Source organism: Myotis brandtii, unplaced genomic scaffold (assembly GCF_000412655.1).
Source record: "Myotis brandtii unplaced genomic scaffold, ASM41265v1 scaffold154, whole genome shotgun sequence".
Lineage (NCBI taxonomy): Eukaryota > Metazoa > Chordata > Mammalia > Chiroptera > Vespertilionidae > Myotis > Myotis brandtii.
This window is the reverse complement of record NW_005355584.1, coordinates 10505229-10528762: the sequence shown is the minus strand read 5'-3', so window position 1 is coordinate 10528762 and position 23534 is coordinate 10505229. Positions and strand designations below refer to the sequence as shown.

The following is a 23534-nucleotide window of genomic DNA, read 5'->3' as shown; positions in this document are numbered from 1 at the left end:
TTCCAGGAGCCCAGCGGGAAGGGCTCCTCTGCGGACGGAGACCCGCACGGTCCAGCTCCTCCGCGGCGCACGCTGAGCCGGACCTGTGTCTCCGGAACTGGGAGGGATGCTGCTGGGAGGGGAGGGCCGCAGCGGCTTTAACCCAAAGGCTGGCTCCCGCCCCGCCTCCTCGTTGCCAGGTGGTCCCGGCCGCTGACTCCGCACCTGTAACCCTCCGCATCCCCCTCTTCTGGGAGGGATGGAGAGAGTCTCAGGGGGAAAGGAAGCGTGGCCAGAGGTCATCTTATTCTCACGCGTTGGGGAAGAGTAATTTTCGCATTTGAGAAACAGCTTATGTGAGCTTATGTAACTCTTAACACTGTTCATTAGACTAACTTTTACGATCCCTCGTAGATGAGGTAGAAACAGACAAACCTCCCTCATCCGTCCCCCACCCCCAAAAGTGAAGTGATTTACTAAAGTGGTGGTTTTTTTCCTGGTTTCAAACCCAGTACTACTCATTTTATGTTGTTCATACATCCCCAGCATGAAAAATTCTGTTTGACTGAATTTGTCTTCAGCGTTTGCGCCAGTGTTTCAAGGCATGATTTAACTACTTAGGTATTTAACAATGCCTGTGTACTTACAGCGATGCCAGAATGAACATTCTATGAAAGGAAATTGATTTTTTTTTTGTAGTAAGAATTTTTCTTGTGTGCAGGTTATTATTACTTCTTTACCATACGGTATGGGGTTTGTTTCTTTTTACCAGAGTAGATCTTGTTTATGTCATCAGGAATATTTTCTTTCTGTGCATTTTGCTCTAATCTCTGGTGCTTTGAAATTCTGCTAAGACTCATTGTTAGGAATATCCAAGATCATCACAGTAGCCCTGGAAAGGACCACTGAATTGGAGATCGTCTCTAGGATAGTGCTTCTTCAGCTTCGGTGTGTGGTGGGATCACCTACAGCAGTGGTTCTCAACCTTGGCTGCACATTAGAATCACCTGGGAATCTTTTTAAAATCCTGATTTCTGGGCCTCATCCTCCGGAAATTCTGTTTCTTTGTTATGGGGTGGGGCCACAACATTAGTAAGAAAGAAACAGAATTTCCGGAGGATGAGGCCCAGAAATCGGGATTTTAAAAAGATTCCCAGGTGATTCTAATGTGCAGCCAAGGTTGAGAACCACTGATAGAACAACCCTCGTATTTAACTGGTGAGGAAAATGAAGCATTAAGGGATTTGACCAAGATGACAGCCTGATCTTGGCAGAGTCAGGAATGGACATTTCCAGTATAAATCTAATTCCTGTGAGGTTAATATGATGACTTTTTAAGTGTATGTGAATTTTCACAGAAGGAATGACTTGGCAATATTTTTGTCTTTAAATTATGACTACTTTAAGACAATCAATCAGCAGGTATGTATTCAGTGTTTACTGTAGTGAGAGACCGCTGAGTAAACTACCTAGAGATGACAGGACTTGAGATGGGTCCTGAAGAATGGATAGAATTTGCTTGGACAGGTGGGAAAAACAACATGAATGCATGAATACACTAGAGTGCGCTTGATAGAAAATTATGGGGGGAAATGGCTAGACCTTAGTGGAGACTTGTGTTAGGAGGAGTAGGAAGTAAGACTGGATAGATTAAATGGGATATCATAGGACCTTGAGAGGAGAGATAAAACTTCAAAACCAGAATCTGTAAATAAGGAGCCATTGGAAACTTTAAAAATAAACAGAATAGCCCTAGCCGGTTTGGCTCAGTGGATAGAGCCTGCGGACTGAAGGGTCCCAGGTTCGATTCCGGTCAAGGGCATGTACCTTGGTTGGGGCACATCCCCAGTAGGGGGTGTGCAGGAGGCAGCTGATTGATGTTTCTAACTCTCTATCCCTCTCCCTCCCTGTAAAAAATCAATAAAATATATTTTAAAATAGAATATTCTCATGAATGTAGTATTTAAAGAGATGATAGGAAGGAAAAACTGGAATGAGAAAATCAATCTAGAAAGATCTTGCCAGGTTTAAAGTAATGAGAGTCTATCAGAAGTGGCATTTGAATAAGAATTACAGATAGAATGACTGATAGGTAATTTTTCCCAGTTACAAACATTTTTTAGTTAGACATATTACTAATGAATGACATGTTTTTCAGTAAATAAGCAAAAATCTTTTCAATTATTTGCTATTTTTCTTTTTCTAGAAGTCTACCAGAGAAGCTCTGAACAACAAAAATATCAAGTCATTGTTGAATACCTTCAGCCAGTTACCTGGAAGGTAAGGCATTGATATCCCTAAAATACATTGCCTAAATCTTTATACTTACCCTGAGCTGTTTTAAAAATGCAGGTATCTTTTGTTTTTAATAGTGAAAATGAAAAAAAATGTACCCTTGACCAAGCTTTCAGAGGTGTTCTAGAAGAAGAAATTGTAAGTATAATTTTATTAAGATTTTGCTGGCAAATTAATTAGGTCATTTAAAATGTGCTTTTATTCTTAGAATGAATATTTAAATATGATTGCTTTTTCTAGAGTGAGCTTGCTACTTTGTGAAAGCTGCCTTGATAATAATATAGGAGTAATGTAATAATTAAGGCTTTTGGCAGCACAGGTGCAGTATAAGGGTTTGGTTTAATAGATGAAGAGAGCCTTCTCCAGGTGAATAGTATGGGAGAAGTTGATACTAGGTCTTCCTGAGCAAGAACTGGGATTTGAAATTAGGTCTCTCATTTTGCTGTATGGACAGTGTGACATATATTGTAGTTGCACAAGAAGTCCAGTCCAAGGATGTTCAGCATGGGAACTGGGGTTCCATGCTCTCATTTTCTTATGTCATCCTTCTCATCAACATAAAAGAATACTAGCGCTTGTTTAACTTCAGTTGATAAATTTACTATAAATATGAAAAATCTGAATTTATTTAACATTAGTGAATAATAAAAGAAAAAGTTTCAAAAGTTTATTTTTGGTTAAGTGAAGGTTAGGTCCCAAGAAGGTAGATCTTTTTCTTGTGGCAATAATAGTGTCCCTTTCTGCATCAAAATTCACTCTTTCCTCTTCTTCAGACCTACTCCTTTACCTTTTGTGAGGCACCAGGCACCTTACTTTGCTTTTCTGGGCCTCAGTTTCTTTGTATGAAGGCAGATGACATTCTTTCAAAGTTGTTGTGTAAAATGACAGTTAATGAACACACAATAAATGCTGGATTTTATGATGTTATCAAACCTAGGTACTGCTTCCCTTCTATTAAAACCTTCCCTCAGACATATTGATGTACCAGTACAATTCATTCCTCTGGCTCTGCCTTTGCCTTTGATTGAGTTATGGCATCAGCACTTCTGTGCTTGATTAGCTTACAGGCTTAATCATGCTAATGAAACCATTTTTGTAAGACCATTGGATTTTAAGTGAATTGCCTGTTTATTATTTACTTAATATACTTCTAGATTAGTAATTCTTTTACTACCCATTTTTTGTATTTTCATCTGAAAAATAATTTTATCTTCTATAAGAAATAGCTGTATCCCATATTTGTGATAATCATTTTAATGTCAGGGTATGTTTTTATTGTTAGCAAATTAGTCTGAACTCTGGCTCCTAAATTAAATTGTTTTCTCCTCTGTTGGTAGATAAATCACTCATCGTGTGAAAATGTTTTAGCTATTATTTCTCTTGCTATTGGGGGAGTAACTGAAGGTAAGTATGGGTTTTATTTTTTAAGTAATTTGGGACACGATATGCTTTATTTAAAACTTATTCTCAGCCCTGGCCAGGTTGTTCAGTTGGTTGGAGCATCATCCCATATGCCAAAAGGTTTCAGGTTTGATTCCCGGTCAGAGCACATACCTAGGTTGCAGGTTTGATCCCCAGTAGCTCAGGGGCATATGGAAGGCAACCGATCCATATTTCTCTCACATTGATGTCTGTCTCTGTCTGTTTCTCCTTTCCTCCCTCTCTCCCTTCCTTTCTTCCTCTCTCTCTCTAAAATCAGTAAACATATCCTCTAGTGAGGGTTAAAAACAAACATATTCATCCCATACCTCTCCATCTATCTGATACTGTTCATTTTTCAAATTCCGCTTACCACCTTTACCAAGAAGTTAGACCAATGAAAGTAGCTCACCTTTATTTTTCATCTCTAGTATGTAGCACACATTTTAGTACTTTCTTTGTTCTCCAGTTGTTTCATTCACTCGTTAAATACTGTATTTTTCCGTGTATAAGATGCTATTTTTTTCTAAAATCGTTAAACTGAAAATCGAGGGGCGTCATACATGGAAGTCAGCCGAGGAGGGGTATGTAGCTGCCCATACCTTGTCAAACAGGCTTCCTCCAATCATGAGCCTTATTGTTACTGACATCAGCTGATGCCGTAATTGGAGGTGGAGTGAAGACAGATGCAACAGGGACCGAGTTCTGAGCCCATAAAGATGTCAAAAAATAAAAAGATAAATACCTATAAGCAGTAGTCTTGCTCTGAAAAATTCAAACTAAATGTAATCAGCTGTGCAAAAGAGCATGGCAATAGAGCTGCAGAGAGACAATTTGGACTGCCTCCCACTGAGTGTATGATCAGACAGTAGAGAAAACAGGAAGAGCAACTCCTTAGGATGCCAAAAAAGGAGAAGGCCCTAAGAGGAAAACCAGCAAAATGCTTAAAATACTGATTTCTTAATTTTGGATTGGAAAACTTAGGGGGCGTCTTATATATGGAAAAATATGGTATTTTCTGAGCATCTACTATGTGGCTGGTACTAAGCTAGGGCTTGGAGATTCAGTGGTGAATAAAACATTCTCTGACTGCAAGGAGCCTAGTAGCTAATGGAGGAAACAGTGTAAATGTCTTACTGTGGTGTAATTACTGCGGTTGAAGTAGGAATGAAATCTGGTTGAAATACTCGAAACTTCATTGTCTAAAGGAATCAGGAAGGTCTTAGAAAGGAAGCTGTCGCATGAGAGCTGGGAAGTGAGGAATGATGAATTTGTCAGGCAGAAACAGATGGGATAGTTATATGTAAGGGCCCACTTCAGCATGGCTGAAGAACTGCAGCAGGGGAGTGAGGATGAGGAGCAGGGTAAGGAGAGACACAGGAAGCATAAGTTACTGTCTTCTGTGAAGTGCTTTGTATACCAGGCTGAAGAGGAGCTATGGACGAAGAGTTGGGTTGGGAGAGACTGCTGGCAGGGAAAACTAGATAGGGGACTCAAAATGGGACAGTGGCAGGGGAGGTAGTTTCAGGAGATTTTTTTTAAAAAGGCTTAGTAAGTATACAGTGCCTAATACATAGGAGCTCGTTAAATATTTACAGAAAGAAGCAATGAAAAAATAGTTGATTGGCACTCTTTAACTGATCTGGTTAAAATTTTTCTTTAATTTAGGTAATTTATGTGAAATGCCTTTTAATGTATAAAGCATTAGTCACATTATTATTTTGATATTTGTTCCTACAAAAACTGGAATATACATGGTAAAAGTGACCTAGTGTAGTGGCAAGCTATTTTGTGAACTCAGCATAATTCTTAAATTCTGACTTTTCATATTAAACTTTTATATAAAATGCTTATTTATTCACTTATTCATTCAGCATACTTTAGTGAGTTCTAAAATGGAGTGTTCCTTGCCTAGCTCCTCTCAGTTAGCAGCATCTGCTTAGTTCATTGAGTACATTGGTATGTTACTCTTGTAGACTAGCAACGTTTTTAACACTGGAAGTTGTACAAAGTCTATATTTAGAACTTTTACTTTATTTGAGAAAGGTGAGGACTTATGATTTTAGTTAAACTGTAAATAAATGCTTTTTTAATTTTAGTTTGACGGGGAAAATTCCTCCTTGAAAGAGAATATAGTATTGTTTATGTATGTGACACATTTTCAAATTGTCCATAGTTTATTAAATTCAACTCAGCAAATATTTATTGAGTTTCTGGTCAGTGTCAGACACTTTTGTTAATATATACAAAATTGCCTACCCTTTGAAAACTCATAGGACACATAAGATTAACAGGATATAATAAGTGTTATAATTTATGTCCAGTGTACTTCAGAAACAGATGAGGTGGGCTGCTCAAAGGTATAAGGGTTTTTGTTGTTTTCGTTTAGATCAGCGGTTCTCAACCTGTGGGTCTCGACCCCTTCACAGGGGTCGCCTAAGACCATCGGAAAACACATATATAATTACATATTGTTTTTGTGATTAATCACTATGCTTTAATTATGTTCAATTTGTAACAATGAAAATACATCCTGTATATCAGATATTTACATTACGATTCATAACAGTAGCAAAATTACAGTTATGAAGTAGCAACGAAAATAATTTTATGGTTGGGGGTCACCACAACATGAGGAACTGTATTAAAGGGTCGCAGCATTAGGAAGGTTGAGAACCACTGGCTTAGATACACTGTATACTGTATACAGTGGGGCCTTGACTTACGAGTGTCCCGACTAACGAGTTTTTCGAGATACGAGCCATCTCTCGGCCGATTTTTTGCTTTGAGTTGCGAGCTAAAATTCGGGTTACGAGCCAGCTTCAGATACCCCACTGCTAGTTGGCGCAGCGAATGTCACAGTGAACACCACAACATCAGCCCAGCATCACGTGTCTCACTCATTCACAATTGATTTGACATACGAGTAATTTGATTTACGAGCTCCGTCACGGAACTAATTAAACTCATAAGTCAAGGCCCCACTGTATTTTGAAAGATTAAGTAAGAATTTACCACATGGTAGGAGGAGGACTATTTAGTCAGAAAAGGCATTGTAAACAAAATCATGGAAGTATGAACATAGCAAGTTGTTTAGGAACTAAGAAGAGGGTATCTATCTGTGGCCAAGGTTAAAGTGAAACAAAGAGGCCCATGTAGAGGCTGGGACACAGGTTGTGAAAGTTCTGGGGGATCATGTATATAACCCACCTCATCAGAATAACCAGAGATCTTTATTTTAAATTGAGTTTTACTGAATCAGAATCTTACAGGAATCTTAAGTTCTATAATTATCAAATGTGAGTTAAGTTATGCCAAACTACACTGCAATTAAGGGCAGGGAGTATGCCCTTCAAATCTCTTGGATGTACAGGGCATACATATAGTAGTATTACAGAATCTAAGTGTTAAGGGACTTGAGAGGTCATCTAGTCCAGTCTCATCTCTGGCTTCCTGCTTCCCTCTATAACAGTGGTTCTCAACCTTGGCTGCACATTAGGATCACCTGGGAATCTTTTTAAAATCCTGATTTCTGGGCCTCGTCCTCCGGAAATTCTGTTTCTTTGTTACTAATGTTGTGGCCCCACCCCATAAGAAAGAAACAGAATTTCTGGAGGATGAGGCCCAGAAATTAGGATTTTAAAAAGATTCCCAGGTGATTCTAATGTGCAGCCAAGGTTGAGAACCACTGCTCTATAACATCCCTGGCAGGTGATCATTCAGTCTCTACACTCATTGATGGAGCTAAGTATTTTATTTCTGTTAGGTAGTTTTGATTATCAGATTTCCCCTGTATTGAGTTGAAATCTGCTGCCTTATGCCACCCACTGACTCTAGGCAGTATCCCTCACGTCACATTCCAGATGTGATCTTACCAGTGTACAGCAGAGCTGGAAATACTGCCTTCTTTTTCTGAATATACTATATTAATGCATTGTGTTGGGCTTACAGTAATATTTATTTTATCTATTTTTATTTTATTTATTTTACATGCCATGCTTAGGTGGCTACTCTCTTAAACATTTAACAAGTGTTAGTAATTATATTACCTTAAAATAGAAGACAGAAATAGCAGAGAGATAAAAGTATTTTTAGCTAGACTAAATGACCTTTTCTTAAAATAATTTATTGCTTTACTTTAACAATGTTGAATTTAGAAATAAACAACTTTACTGTTCTATCCCCTAAAACAATACGTACTATTGTTTTAAATGTTCAATAATAATTGAAATCAATATCAAACCTTATCTTTTTAAAAATAATCTTTTCAAGTCTCAAAGACACTTTAGCAACATTGCAGAACAGTTAGAAATGAGAAAAAGTAAAAATACTAGTCACAATTCCTCTACATTAAAAACTACCATTCATTTTGGTATGTGGTTTTAGTTTTGCTAGTCTTTTAAAATTTTTATTGTTGTAACCATAGTATACATACAGTTTTGAATCCTGCCTTTTTCACTTAATTATTCCAGGTTATAGTGATCATAACCACCATTTTTAATTGGCTGCATTATATTCTTTTGAATAGCTTAGTGGTGAAGAAAACAGACTATGAAGCCAGACTTCCTGGGTTCGTATCCCAGCTCTACCACTTACTGGCTCTATGATCTTGGGCAAGTTATTTAACTTCTCTGTATCTCAGTTTTACCATTCTGTAAACTGGAGAGAATATTATCTACCTAATAGGGTTAAATGTGTTAATGTGCCTGACATATAGTAAATGCTCTAGACGTCTTATCATCATCATTATTGAGTGCACATACCAAAACTTAAGTATGTCCTGTTTGGGAACTTTTAGGTTCCTCTCATTTCTTGTCTGTTAAAAACTTTTTAGGATTGACAAAGTGTACCTTTAAGATATTCTTCAGAGTGATTTTCATGTGCTATTTTATTCAACAGTATTTTAAACTTTTTTCCCTTCAATTTGGCATAAAGGTATTTGCACCGCGTCTACACCTTTTGTATTGTTGGGAGATGTTTTGGATTGTCTCCCTTTGGATCAATGTGACACAATATTCACTTTTGTGGAAAAAAATGTTGCTACTTGGAAATCAGTAAGTGCCTTAGATTCTTTTTCTACTAACATTATCTTTCTATTGATCCAGAATTGTGAGGGTAGATTTTATTGCTTGTATTTCTAATACTGCTAATTGCTAAAAAGTTTGTTCCTATGAAAGAATTATGTATTCTGCTCTCTTGGGAGAGGCAAGTAAGAGTCATTTATGGAGAAAAAGTTGAAGTACTTAGTAATAACAACTTGAAAATGTATGCTTTCACATGTTTAAAACTGTGTTTTGGTATCATGTTTTATATAAGAAAATATTTTTATTTCATTGAAAACGTTATTTGCCTAGAAAAAGCAAAAGTGGCATTGTAGATTCTCAGTGCATGTTAGTATTCTTTAATATTTTACTTCCTGTGACTTATTGAAGGATGTGCAGCAACTTCTGAACTATAGTAATTATTTCTGTCTTAATTTCAGAATACATTCTATTCTGCTGGGAAAAATTATTTACTACGTATGTGCAATGGTAGGTAATTCAGTGGTAAATGATTGTTTTTTAATATGTAAATATGGCCAGAAAAGCAGGTGGTTCAATTAACCACAAGTAATAAAATTTATTAAATAGACTAGCATCTTCATTTTTAAATAAATCTGATTTATTAAAACTGATCAATGACTTTAAATTAAATTGTTTCTGTTGTGTATTGAAAAAAAAAAGGTAAAGTTTATCTTGCCCATGTTAAACTTATTTTATTTCTAATTGTTTTTATTTCTAATTGTTGCATTTTTGTGACAGTTTCTACCCCCATCTTGACAACTGCTGCTTTAGGAAAATACTCTTAACAAACTGATTAAAAACTTGGGTATGAATGTTAAAGAAGAATGATCTCTTCTATGTAACCTTTATTTCCATATATTATTAGATCTCTTAAGAAGATTATCAAAATCCCAGAACACAGTTTTCTGTGGACGAATTCAACTTTTTTTGGCCAGGCTTTTCCCTTTATCTGAGAAATCTGGTAAGCTTTTTTACATTAAACATGCTTTGCAGGAAAGTCTTTTCCAGTTTTTAATGAATTAGAATCTGTCATGATAACAAGAAATGATTCTAACATAACAAGAGACACCATTGTTGCTCTTATCACTTAGGAAATTCCAAGCAATTTGAGAGCTGTGAGCCAGGAACTGAGGATGAAAACCAGATATATTTCTTATAAATCACAGAATCACACTGTCTCTCTCTCTGTATATATATTTTTCAATAACCCACAGCAAAAACCATGAGATTATACTAATATTCTGAGTTTATCTGCCACCAGTAGACCTGCTTATGTATAACTTCTTTCTCTGAGAGTGAGAAACCTGGCTCATTAACTACAATATATTTCCCATAAATACTGTTATACACTCTCACTTTTTGATTAATACAATTTTTTATCTATGATTCAGCAAAATTATAAATTGCTACATAATGCATTATATAAAATTGTTCTTAAATATTCATGAATAATAAGGATCAACTATATTGTATGTAGAATTCTGTGTGCTCTAAAGGCATCTTTAAGAAATGACCTTTAAAACAATTTGAACATACAAGTGTGGTGGTGTTTTAAACTTGAGCTTTTTCTTAATTATGGATTTATTCTTGTATATGTTTTAGTTATATGACAAACTTACATTCTTAAAAGTTTAGGTGTTCGGTGGATTTGCTGTGAAATCTTTTTTTTTTTTTAATAGGTCTTAATTTGCAGAGTCAGTTTAATCTGGAAAATGTCACTGTTTTCAATACCAATGAGCAGGAAAGCACCTTGGGTCAGAAGGTGAGGCTGATATGAAATCTAACAGAACATGTTTATGTTTGTTATTGAAGTAACTTATGAATGGGTCTTCTAAGTCATCAAAAATTTAAAAACCTTTATTTCCAATTTATAGGAATAATATGTATTCTCTGTTAAAAATGCAAACAAAATAGAAATATTTAAAATAGTATAGCTACCCCATAATCCTAGGCCCAAAAGATAACCACTCTTAACATTCTCTGGCTAACCTCGTAAGACTTTTTGTATAAATGTAGTTTTATTCCAAAAATGAAGTCACACACTACATACTGTTCTGAAATTCACTTTCTTCTTTTCAAGTAGTAAAAAAAATGGATGCATTTTTGCATCAGTATGTTTATATGTATATCAGTGTTCATGGCTTTTGATAAATCTTTTGATGTATAACAATCCTGACAGTGGCATTTAGATAATGTCTAAAAGTGAAAAATTGTTAACAGCATTATAGTGAATAATATTGCTATATTATACAGGTGTATCTGTAAGATAAAGTTTAATAAGTGAAATTGCTATGTCTAAATAATACATATATCAGATTTTGATGGATGTTGCCCAGTTACTTACTCAAAGAGGGTTTAATCATTGATACTATCACCAGTGGCACATAGAGAATGCCTGCCCATTTTCGCACAACCTCACAGCAATCCTGGGAATTACCAACTTTTAAAAATCTTTGCTTAATTGTTGTGTACTTAAAAAGTAAGTCGTCTTTATTTTAACTTATTTCCTTGGTTAATAAAATCGAGGAACTTACTGTTTGTTGATTGGAATTTACTTCTGTGCTGGTTTGAAGCCTTGAGGAAGAGAATTGCCTATTTTTGCCATTTGCCCAATTTACTGTGAAATGTCTTTTTCTTACTGATGTGTAAAAACTCATTATATAGAATATTTTATATAGAATATTAATTCATTGCCTACCATATGTTGATAGAATTTTTCTCAGTTTATACTTTTACTTGTAACTTTATGGAGTCTTTGCTGTATAGAACTTTTTCATTTGGTTATATTAACATTTGTTGGTCTTTGTTTTATTATTTCTGGCCTTGTGTCATGCTTAAAGCTTCTCCTCCATAAGATTCAACCCCTTTGTTTTCTTCTGGTGCATTTAAGGTTTTGTTGCTTCCTTTTAACCCAGAAGACATACTAGAGTTTAAAATAAATTGAGTTATTTTATTTTTTTCCAAATAATAAGCCAGTTATCTCAGAACCATTTGTTAAATAATCCATTGTTTGCCCACTGATTTTTTAAGATTATGATATATCCAGAAGACAGTCCAGAGTTGGGAAATTCCTGGTCATTCAGCACCTCCTCTTCATTTAGAAGCCAGTTAAAAGTTTTAAAAATTATTAATTAGATAAAACTAATATCTCACTGTAGATTAATGACTACTCTATGTAATTTATTACTTAAAGTATAAAACCATTATCAGTTTGGAGGTGATGTTGGCTTTGCTTAAGGTTTTTTCAAAATCTTGTCCTTCACCTTTATATATCTTTTAGGTACTTCTTGGACTATTCCATGTGAACTTATTTTGAATTTTCAATATAGAGCTGGACACACAGCATATCCTGTCATGTTCCCAGATTAATAAGTGTTCTGTGTAGGAATCAGGGAGGATTTCCATAGTCAAATTGAAGTTGGAAATTAAAAACTACTTAAGTTCAATTTATTTACTACAGTTCTTAGAGTCCTTAATATACTAATGGTTTTCTCAATTCTCTAAAAGGTTGTTGTATATATTTCCAAAAGGTATTTTGCCATACATTCTTTATTCCCAGAGAGAATCTACTGACTATGTTTGGAGAAATACTGGTTTAAAACTTCACGTTGTTTTCATAGCTATCCTATATCATTGTCATACTGGTCTTGAGTTCTCAGATCCCTGTTGCATAAAATTCACATTGCCTTAAAGATTAACTATAGGTCTAGATCAGCCGTGGGCAAACTACGGCCCGCAGGCCGGATCCGGCCCGTTTGAAATGAATAAAACTAAAAAAAAAAAAGACCGTACCCATTTATGTAATGATGTTTACTTTGAATTTATATTAGTTCACACAAACACTCCATCCATGCTTTTGTTCCGGCCCTCCGGTCCAGTTTAAGAACCCATTGTGGCCCTTGAGTCAAAAAGTTTGCCCACCCCTGGTCTAGATAGTTACTATGACTAGACTTTTCTACTAATGATTTTCTAGCATTGTGTGAATGACATTCCAGCATTTACCTTCTGCCTGACAACTGCGTCACAACAGGCTGTACTGTTTTGTTTTGTTTTAACTTAGCACGCTGAAGATAGAGAAGAAGGAATGGACGTAGAAGAAGGTGAAATGGGTGATGATGAAGCTCCAACAACTTGGTGAGTTTTTAGTCCAGATTTCTTGATTTACAAAGTTAATACCTTAATGACTTACCGAGTTCTAGAGAGAGAATGTAGACAAAGATGAAGGAAATCATGCTTGTAGATTTATTTGTAACTTTCATGTAAATTACTTAAAACTATAAATTCCAATTACTACTGGGCTGTATCCAATAGTTTCTAAATTGTGTGTGCAGACGGTTCATTGTTTACACAGCCTATTTTATACATGTTCATAACATTGAAAAGACCAAGCATAAGCAACCTAGGTCCTCTTACCCTTCTCCCTTCCATTCAGCTTTGTGGACTCAATACCTGTGGATATTGAGCCTGATTATTTAATGAAATAGGAGAGATAAGGAAGTTCCTTTCTCTCTCCTCCTCCCTTCTGCTCCCCTTCTGTCACTGTCTCTTATTTTATCCTCTATAACCCTATGCTTTCCCTCCAAATAATTTATTTTTAGTACTGGTTAGAAGCAATGAGGAAGCGAAACATGAAGTTATACAGGAACACTTTCACTAGCATTCTTTAAAATAGTTATCATCATCAGTTGCAATTGAAAGATTTCCTGAAGATCTAGAAAGGGTTTCTATATCTGTACAGGGAGATATATTCCTTTAATCCCAAATTTCAAATTCAAACACATAGCCCCAAGGAACATTGAAAGTAGCATAGCTCCAGGCATAACTCCTGTATTTACTACTGATATAACCTGGAACAAACTATTAACCTACCAGCAACTCAGTTTCAGAGTATTTAAAAATGTAGTAATGCCATCTATCTGCTTCAGTTATTGCGATTAAATGAGATGCTATTTGGAAGTGATCTGTTATCCTCATTACAACTGTATGTATTGATGTTGCATAGAGTGATATATGTAAAGCACATAGGACAGTATTTATTCAGTGTCCTGTAGCCATTATATATAGTGTTTTGTCTTTTGGATTTTTTTTGAGACTTATTTGTTCATGTGCATTACGGATAGAGTAGGCTTTTTTTATGAAGTGTATGGAACTATACAAATGTTAAATATTGTATTGTTTCATGAATACAAATAATTTATATAGCTGTTTCTTATTCCATTTTACTTTCACATTTTGGGAAATGTTCTGTGGCTTTTTTTCTTTTTAATTTGACCCAGAGAAAACCCATACCTATAATCTTATTTTGTAAACCATTAATGTTGCTTTAATTATAGAAAGAAGTTGATGTTCAGATAATTGTTTTCCTGTTTTCAGGGTTGATACTAGGAAAGAGCTTAGAAAAAGCAAAAGTTAACACGCCCATTAGATTCTTTGGAATATTGCTGATTCTTGACAAAACTTTTGGCAGAGGTTAGATTTTTGTCAATTAAAAGTTGTCAGCATTCTTCATTATTGATTTGAAGCAAGATCCACATGCTTGAGATATTAGCAGTTACTCTAGCAGTTAACATTATTTTATCAAAATTAGCTAAACTTGCTAAATTATTTACCTAACTTTACACATAATCCAAAGCCATTGTAATCTGGGTGAGTATATAAGCACTAGAGGCCCAGTGCACAAATTTGTGCACCACTGGGGTCTCTTGGCCTGGCCTGCGGGATCGGGCCGAAACCAGCTCTCCGACATCCCCCAAGGGATCTCAGATTGCAAGAGGGTGCAGGCCAGGCTGAGGGACCCCACCAGTGCACAATAGGGGCCTTGGAGGGACAGAGGTTGGCGGCCAGCCAGGGAGGAACCACAGGAGGGCTCCAGGGCATGTCTGGCCTGTCTTGCTCAGTCTCAATCGCCCGGACCCCAGCAGCAAGCTAACCTACCGCTCAGAGCATCCGCCCCCTGGTGGTCAGTGCACATCATAGTGAGCAGTTGAGTGGCCTTAGCATATCATTAGCATATTACGTTTTGATTGGTTGAGCAGTCGACCGGACACTTAGCATATTAGGCTTTTATTATATACGACTAGGGGACCAGTGTATGAGTTCGTGCACCTTGAAAGGAACTGTGGGCCACGAGGCTGCTGTGAGCACAGGGGTGGGTCTCAGCCCATCCTCTGCGTCTCCGCCCGGCCCCTCCCACTGTGGCCCCCAGTACCCTGTCTGCCGGCAGTCACGCTCCCACCGCCACCACTCCCACGCGCTGATGGCACCAGCCCCACTTGCACCCACTGGTGGCGCGGAGTGATTGGGGCCAGCGCCAGCAGTGGGTGCGAGCGTGGCCAGTGCCGTCAGTGGGTGCGAAGGGCGACCAGGCAGCGGGTGTGAGCACCCAGCGGACCATGGCACACAGGAGCAAAGAATTTTCAATAACCACCAGAGGCTCGCCCCAATGACAATGACGAGGTTTGCCCAGATGACAGCGACCAGTGCCCCGCCTTGGTCTGGCGCCCACACTCACCTGCTCCACCATCCTCCTGCTGCTGACACCTGCCATGTTCCGCATGTGCCCCCTGGTGGTCAGCGCACGTCATAGTGATCGGTTGTTCTGCCATTCGGTCTATTTGCATATTAGGGTTTATATAGAGAGATAACTTCAAGTATCTTTTATAAAATAAAATGCATGGACTTTGTGACTGCTGTTTTTTTGCAAATCATGGACTTTTTCAATTATTTCCAAGTTCACAGCTTTTTTCCAGGCAGCTAAGTTGTCAGAAGTGTGAATGAAAGATGTAATGTGTTACTATTGTGATTTTCGATGTGTGTGTTGTTTTTGAAGTGTTATTCCAATTGATGTCAATTCAAACTAATAAAATTATTCTTTAAATGGATATTTTATGATACTGCAGTTTGTCTTAACCATATGAATTAAATTCCTGTGGTGAGCTTCTTTATCAAATGTGCTACCATATGTTTTACTAAAATACTTTTCCCCTTGTTTTTTCTTAGGTCACTAATATAACTTTTCAGACTTCTGAAACTAAATTTTACACTAGCAAATTATCTTATACTTTTTTACTCTTTCTTATTTTATATACAAAGAAACTAAGGCATTTTTCAGTCTTTTAAACATTAGTTCCCCCTCCCAAAAAAAACTTTTTAGTAGATGTTAAAAATTATACTCACTTGATTTTACTATAATCCTTTCAAAAGCATTATAATATGTCTCTGATACTCCCTAGTCATTAGGAAAGGTAATTTTTGATATATCCATCCTAAAGATGAAGAATGGAAGGTTAACTTGCTGTCATTCGGCAGAATAGAGATGGCAAGACTCTTAAGATCATGGGACTGTGTGGCTCACCAAACCTATGTTCTGTTTCCCATATTAAATTGCAGTCTTACTTAGAATATTTGTATGGGCATGAAGCTTAGAGGAAAACTAACTATAATCCATTGGTTCAATTAAGGTTTATTTAGAAAGAATGAAGTACACAATTGTGATTACAGACAAAATTAATTTTATAGCAATAATGAACATTTTTATAGATATTTGGGATATGCAGTATTTAATATCTCAAGCAGTTTTTACATATGGATTATACTAAAAGGCTTCATTGCTGTTTTAAATGATGTAGAGGATTTTGTTAAAAAAACAATCTCATGGATTTAAAAAGTCTGAAATGTTTGTTTTAACATTAAAGTTAAAACATGCTATAGTATAATGATTGTTTATAAATTTAAAATTTATGTGTGTATTGATATTAGATTTGTACTAGTAACATAATCTTGCATCCAACCAAAATTCAAGGATTCCATCACTATAGATAAAGGGGGGTCTATTTATTAATTTCATTTGAAATTATTTATGATATAAGTATTTATGAATGTGCACTTTTCTGGGGAAACAGACCATAGTTTTCACCAACTTCTTAAAAGAGTTTGTGACCCAAGAAAAGTTAAAAGCATTTAGATATTTTTAAGAGAACTTATATTATTTATATATCATTTATTTTATTAGCTCCATTCCAATTGATTACAACCTGTACCGCAAATTCTGGTCCCTTCAGGATTACTTCAGGAACCCTGTGCAATGCTATGAGAAGATTTCATGGAAAACTTTTCTCAAGGTGAGTCGCCAATCCCAGACTACCAAAAATCCAATATTTTATAACTAATGGCAGAGCCAAATCTTGACTCTGTCCAGAATACTTTTCACTATATAATTATACCGCTTCCTTTTTAAAAATTATTTATTGATTTGAGAAAGAGACATTGATTTGTTGTCCCATTTATTCATGTATTCATTGATTGCTTATATATTTCCTGATTGAGGATTGAACCCACTACTTTGGTAGTGGGCTGTAACCAACTGAGTTCTGAGCCAGGGCTACCTCTTATGTTTTTGTATCTATTTCATAATATACAGAAGCTAAATTGTAGATACTTAAACATGATTATAAATGATGAGAATTTAAAAGTCAGCAATTTTTATAACGTAGTATTATCAACATGAATTGATAAATTTTGCAGAATACATTCTGTCTGTACTTTGCACAAAATTATTTCAGCTTTTTTGTTAGAACAGGGGTCTGCTAATTATGGCCTTGGACCAGATCCAGGCTACTGCCTGTTTTTGTGAACAAAGTTTTATTGGCACACAACCACACTCATTTGTTCATTATCTGTGGCTATGATAGCAGATGAGTACTTGCAACTGAGACCATAAGACCTATATATATATAACCTAAAATACTTATTTTACTCTCTGACCCTTTACAGAAAAAATTTAAGCCCTATTTTATAAGAATTCTCTATATTTTTTTTTCTTGACTACTTACAGATCAGTTGTCCCTTTTTTAATAATCAAAATCTAAGGTCAATAGCTCTTAAAAATGGGATGGTATATGTTCTGTGTTATTTTTAACAGTTTTTATTTTAGACGCATTTTTTTTTTGACCAACATTTCAATTCAGGTTAAATGATGAGTGAGGAATCATCTGGAATTGCCCCTCAACTGGATAGGGTGTGACATTGTTTCATTTTGTCACAGTCATTAGCACAGAAATGGTTAAGAGTTTCCATAGCTGGCTAAATAGCTAATTTCACTGGTAAATTTCTATATACTCTAAAAGCATTCCTTTCTCTGCTTGCCCCTTACACACACTGCATAAGAAATCACATTTCATCAAGAGGAGTTTATTCCTACTTTTACAGTACCATAAATCTACAAAATAGTTTTACTCTCGTTTTGCTATCATAATTTTCTTAATTTGCCTTACCACATGCATGTATGGTAACTGGGAATGAATTCTAGATATTCTGGTACAGAAAAGCACTAAACAAATTATTGGGCAACAATGGCAAGTTTAACTAATTGATATTTTTACTTTGCAGTACTCAGAAGAAGTTCTGGCTGTTTTCAAGAGTTATAAATTAGATGATACTCAGGCCTCAAGAAAAAAGATGGAAGAATTAAAAACAGGAGGAGAACATGTATATTTTGCAAAATTTTTAACAAGTGAAAAGGTATAACTCTCACTAAGCATAATAAAAATATTTTTTTTCTATTTAATTGATATACTTTTTAAGTTCAATAGAAATGTTTCTTGCTTTTGGTTAAAGCTGACAAATGTTAGTTTTAGAATCCTATTTCTTCCTTGTACAAGTAAGACTAATTTGGCTTCTATGATGAAAGAGGTTGTTCTGCATTAAGTCTGTTTTGTAGACTTATTTTATAATAAATGCATGTGCCCTGACTGGGAATCAGACCAGCAACCTTTTGATGCAAGGACTCTCAACCAGCTGAGCCACTCCAGCAGGGCTCTTTCACCACTATATCTTTATATGTGGGAAAGAGGCAGCCTTTTGCTTTTTTATATTTCTGCCTTTATTCTGACTTCAGGACCATAAATATAACAGTGCTATCCACCGACACAAATATGTCATGACATAAATTGATAGAAATCTAAATGAAGCTTTTGCCACTCTGTCCTGGGGCTTTTGCAGTAATGCCTCGTGTGCGGTAATGCCTTCAGCAAATGTTTTTTGAATTGAAATCTTTCATTTCTGTAACAACATAACCTGTACCTTTAGGCAAAATTTTAATTTAATGTGTTTTGTGTATATGCTTGTTTTTCGAGTAGTTGATGGATTTACAACTGAGTGACAGTAACTTTCGCCGACACATCCTACTGCAGTATCTCATTTTATTCCAATATCTCAAGGGACAGGTGAAATTCAAAAGGTAAGTATAAATTAATAAATGGATAGTAGTTTATAAACCACAAAGAGAAGGACTTGATGTATTTTTCTTATGTATTGGGCTCATTTTATGTATAACAGTCACATCCCTAAAACATTTCTTTTGCAGCAACATTAGATAATTGAGCTTTTATTTAGACTAGATGTTAGGATATTTGTTTTAGAGAAAAGGTGTAAATACTTGCAAAGAAGTATTATATTACCAGGGTAGTTGTGTAAAGACATGGCTTTTCTGCCTGCTGGTTTCAGATCCCACTTTCATTACTCACTAGCGGCAGTTCAGCTCTTTCTGACTTGGAATTTTAAGATAACACATATCAAGCACTCAGAAATGTTCTTTCTTATCCTTCTGTTTGTTGTGGAGATTTGGTATAGCATAGAGAAAGATCGAGGGCTTTTTGAAGCCTGACCTAGATTTGAATTCAAGCTGTATGGCCTTGGGCAAATCATTGAACCGATAAAGTCTGTTTAACATGCACACCTTCTCATTCAGAGAATTAAATGAGTAATGCATGTGAAGTGCTCAGATCTCGGCACATGGTAGTCTATTAATATTTATCGATTGGCCATAAAGCAACTAATACATAGAGCTGAACTAATGCCAACTATTAATAATTTGGGTCTGCTTTCTGCCTTCTTTAGGGCTTGGGGTTTTTATTCACTATATTTGGAATGCATTTTAAAAGAATGCAGCATGCTCTATCTGAATGTGCATCATTTAGAGCACAAATGGGGAACCTTTTTCTGCCAAGGGCCAATTTGGATATTTATAACATCATTCGCAGGCCATACAAAATTATCAACTTAAAAATTAGCTGCTATATTTGGTCAAACATGTAATTAACTTACCCTAATGCCTTGGCAGCGCCATACCAAATGATTTTGTGGGCCTTACACGGCCCGAAGGCCAGACGCTCCCCACCCCTGATGTAGAAGAATAGGTTAATATCTCTCAGATATTAACCTTAAACCCCACATTAAACTTACTATTTTAGGAAACATTCACTGCTCTGTTTATATTTAATCAAATTAATTGAATGTTTTAGTCTCCTCTATACTTTCATGTCTTCAATTCTAACCATCTTGAGGATGAAGTGCAAGAAGTTTCTCATATAATTATCTCATTTGTGATTGTTCTTGTCTTGGTAATTTTTGACACTTTTTATATTATGGTTTTTCTGTTACATGTCTTGTGTTTTTTTAAAAAGAATATAAACCTTAAAATTGAATGTACATTGAATCTGTTAACTCAAGCATGCTTTTATTGCTTTGCTCCATAGTTCAAACTATGTTTTAACTGATGAGCAGTCACTCTGGATTGAAGATACTACAAAATCAGTTTATCAAGTAAGTTCAACACGCAACAAACCCATGATTGAACAAAATGGAAATTTAGAATTTTCTTTGTTTCAGCCCCAAATAGGAAAATAAGGATAAAGTTAAGCTCAGGTACAAGACCACAAACACTTCCTGGTTCTCTGCCTACAAACCACTCCTATGATGCAGAAAGTTGTTGAAAGCTTAGTATATTCTTTCTAATCACAGCTGCTATCTGAAAACCCACCCGATGGAGAAAGATTTTCAAAGATGGTAGAGGTATGTGTTTTATATTTAGTTTTCTTAGCACCAAATAGAATTTTAGAAGCTCCCATTATGCAAATGTAACTTGTTTTTCTCAGCATATATTAAACACTGAAGAAAACTGGAACTCATGGAAAAATGAAGGCTGCCCAAGTTTTGTGAAAGAAAGGTAAATATATACTGAAGCAATATGAGAAATGTTAAAATATAATTTGATGTGATTCTATTATGTAGAGATATGTGTGTATGTATTTCATATAAAAATGTAAGTTAAGCCCAGGCCAATATGACTCAGTGGTAGACCGTTGGCCCATAGACCAAGGGATCACAGGTTTGATTCCTGGCCAAGGGCACGTACCTGGGTTGCAGGTTTGATAGCTGGCCCCAGTTGGGGAGCATCTGGGAAGAAACCAATCAATGTGTGTCTCCCTCACATCCATGTTTCTCTCTCTCTCCCTCCCTTTCACTTTCTCTAAAAATCAATGGAAAAAAATATACTTGGATGAGGGTTTACTCCCTCACATCCATGTTTCTCTCTCTCTCCCTCCCTTCCACTTTCTCTAAAACCAATGGAAAAAAACATACTTGGATGAGGGTTTAAAAAAAATAAGTTGAGCTCAATAATAATATAACCACTCCAATTTATTTTATGTGAAATTTTCATCTCAAATTTCTTGTAATTAAGCTTCCAGAACAAATTGATGTATTATTAATTATCGAAAAAAATTTGTATACCCACTTATTATTTGTACCATGGTGTGGCATTTTTGTCTTTTATCTGATGGGTGTTCCAGAATAATATGAAGCTTTCATCTTTTTAAGAAAACAGTGTTTTCTTTTACATTAAACACTTCCATTTCTGTTGTCCATTTGTAATTCCAGTATGTTTTGTTCACCACAGAACATCAGATACTAAGCCAACCAGAGCAGTACGAAAGAGAACAGCACCAGAGGACTTCCTGGGGAAAGGGCCCAACAAAAAGATTCTGATGGGAAAGTAGGTTATCCTGTCTTCATATGTGGAATGTTACTAGTTATTTTTTTATTTTGAAGATGTTACTATAAGAACTCTCCAGTTTTTGTGTTTGTCTAGTTTTTTAAGTGTTTGGTATATACATAGATGACTAAAGCAAAATACCCCCTATCAATCTATAGGCCCATTATGTGGTTCATGCAAGTACACATACTAGTACTTCCATTATGTCTCCTGCTTCAAAAATCCAAGGCTGTAGGCTATGACATTTTTACCACATCACAGACAATACAGTTGCATCGATCCAGCTCATTTCTAGTTGTTGCAAAATACCACAGTCCTTTCCATTACCTTCTAGTTAACTGCAGATTGCTTTATATTGTGCTTGAGTATTTTTAGAAAAAAAGTATTGTCATTCAATATATGCTCATATAGAAAATCTGCTAAATACCAAAAATTAGTGAAGATAATTAAAACTCCACTACTTAACTTTAAGTATTTTTATAACTTTAGACATATCAGGATGGTGTCCATTAAAAATGTATTTGTTTATGTGTCTGTTTTTCAGTGAGGAGTTAACAAGGCTTTGGAATCTCTGCCCTGATAATATGGAAGCTTGTAAATCAGACACAAGGCAAGTTTCAAATGTTTCACATCAAATATTGCTTTTCTCAAATGTTGAGTAGAATGGCCTTTTGTCAGCTATCAGGAGAGTTCAAAAAATTGGGGTTGACTTTGGCACAATAATTTTAGAAATCACAAGAAAATAAGAATTCGCAAAAATAGAAGGAACTACAAACCAAGGTATGACCTAATTGTGTAGTTGCTTCTAGCTAAGGGGCAGTACAGATGATTCCCACTTTTGGGAACCAGGGAACTGGGTTTTAACAGCCACAAAAGGACAGAAGGTAAGGCCTTGGGCCTGCATGAATTTGTAACTGAGTTCCCCTGAATAGAGCTGAGCCCCTTGACACACTACATTTTCTGTAAAAGAAGGGGAGAGTGGGAGATGGGGAGACTTGCCCACTGGTTTAGGAAACAAGAAAGCTTGTCCATTACGATCTAGGCTGTGAACACTCCATTCATGCTTTTGTTCGGGCCCTCCGGTCCAGTTTAAGAACCCATTGTGGCCCTCGAGTCAGAAAGTTTGCCCACCCCTGATCTAGGCTGTAGGCAAAAAGGAAAAAGTATTCCTGAGAAATTATAACAAGTCTGTGCCATGCGCTCTTACGTGTAAATACATCCTGCAAGCAGTGTAAAGGAACCCTGGGCTTTCTGGAGGTCACATCTTCAACCTAAGCCAAGGATCCTGCAGATAAAAATCTGAATTTCACCATCCAGACTTAACAAAACATTCAAGAAGACCATTCACCATGAGTAAGAGTCAGCAGACAAAACAAGCCACAGAAATTAAACATCAGATTAAGGCTTACAATAAGTATATTTAAGATAATTAAAGATATAAAAGAAACATGACATGATCTAGTCATTGAAATTACAAAATAGGCAGGTAAAAATAGCAGGCTTGACACAGGTGAAATAGAATTAATGATTTAAAAAATCACCCAGAAAGCAGTACAGAGGGATCAAGAATTAGAAAATATGAAAAAGTCAAGAACCACAGAATGAGAAGGTCCAACAGACTTCTAATAGAAGGAGGAAATAATAAGAGAATGGGAAAGAAGCAGTAATCAAGGACATAATGACGGAATTTTTGTTTCAGGACCAAGAATTAGCATAAATTCTCAGGTTCATGTGGTACAGATTTAAGTGGGATAAACAGAATAAATCCTTATCTCTACACATTGTAATAAAGTCACCAGAGAGAAAAACCAGACCGCCTTCAAAGGAGCAAAAAATCAGGCTGATGGCAGACTTCAAGACCAAAAGGAACCACAGACAGTGGAATAACTTCAAGGTGTTGAAAGCATGGACTCTTAATTCTGTATAATAAGTTAAACAGTGGGTCG

At 36.0% G+C, this 23534-nt stretch overlaps 1 protein-coding gene across 2 annotated transcripts in view; it reads left to right on the top strand.

The window, feature by feature from the left end:
• Positions 1-1420: 1420 nt before the first annotated feature.
• Positions 1421-23534, top strand: part of THOC1 (THO complex 1) — a 28485-nt gene continuing 6371 nt past the window's right edge. Inside the window, exons 1-17 of one of the 2 annotated variants that reach the window (XM_014535945.1) lie at positions 1421-1506; positions 2186-2259; positions 2352-2412; positions 3612-3678; positions 8629-8747; positions 9176-9224; positions 9622-9717; positions 10436-10518; positions 12817-12890; positions 16768-16876; positions 18144-18275; positions 18893-18993; positions 20291-20357; positions 20556-20606; positions 20690-20760; positions 21493-21588; positions 22133-22198. In XM_014535945.1, the coding sequence (XP_014391431.1) occupies positions 9215-9224; positions 9622-9717; positions 10436-10518; positions 12817-12890; positions 16768-16876; positions 18144-18275; positions 18893-18993; positions 20291-20357; positions 20556-20606; positions 20690-20760; positions 21493-21588; positions 22133-22198 (956 nt within the window). In that variant the 5' untranslated portion in view covers positions 1421-1506; positions 2186-2259; positions 2352-2412; ... (1 more) ...; positions 8629-8747; positions 9176-9214. Of the gene's footprint in view, positions 1507-2185; positions 2260-2351; positions 2413-3611; positions 3679-8221; positions 8264-8628; positions 8748-9175; positions 9225-9621; positions 9718-10435; positions 10519-12816; positions 12891-16767; positions 16877-18143; positions 18276-18892; positions 18994-20290; positions 20358-20555; positions 20607-20689; positions 20761-21492; positions 21589-22132; positions 22199-23534 lie in introns of those variants that run through there. The other variant, XM_014535944.1, reaches the window with a different exon arrangement.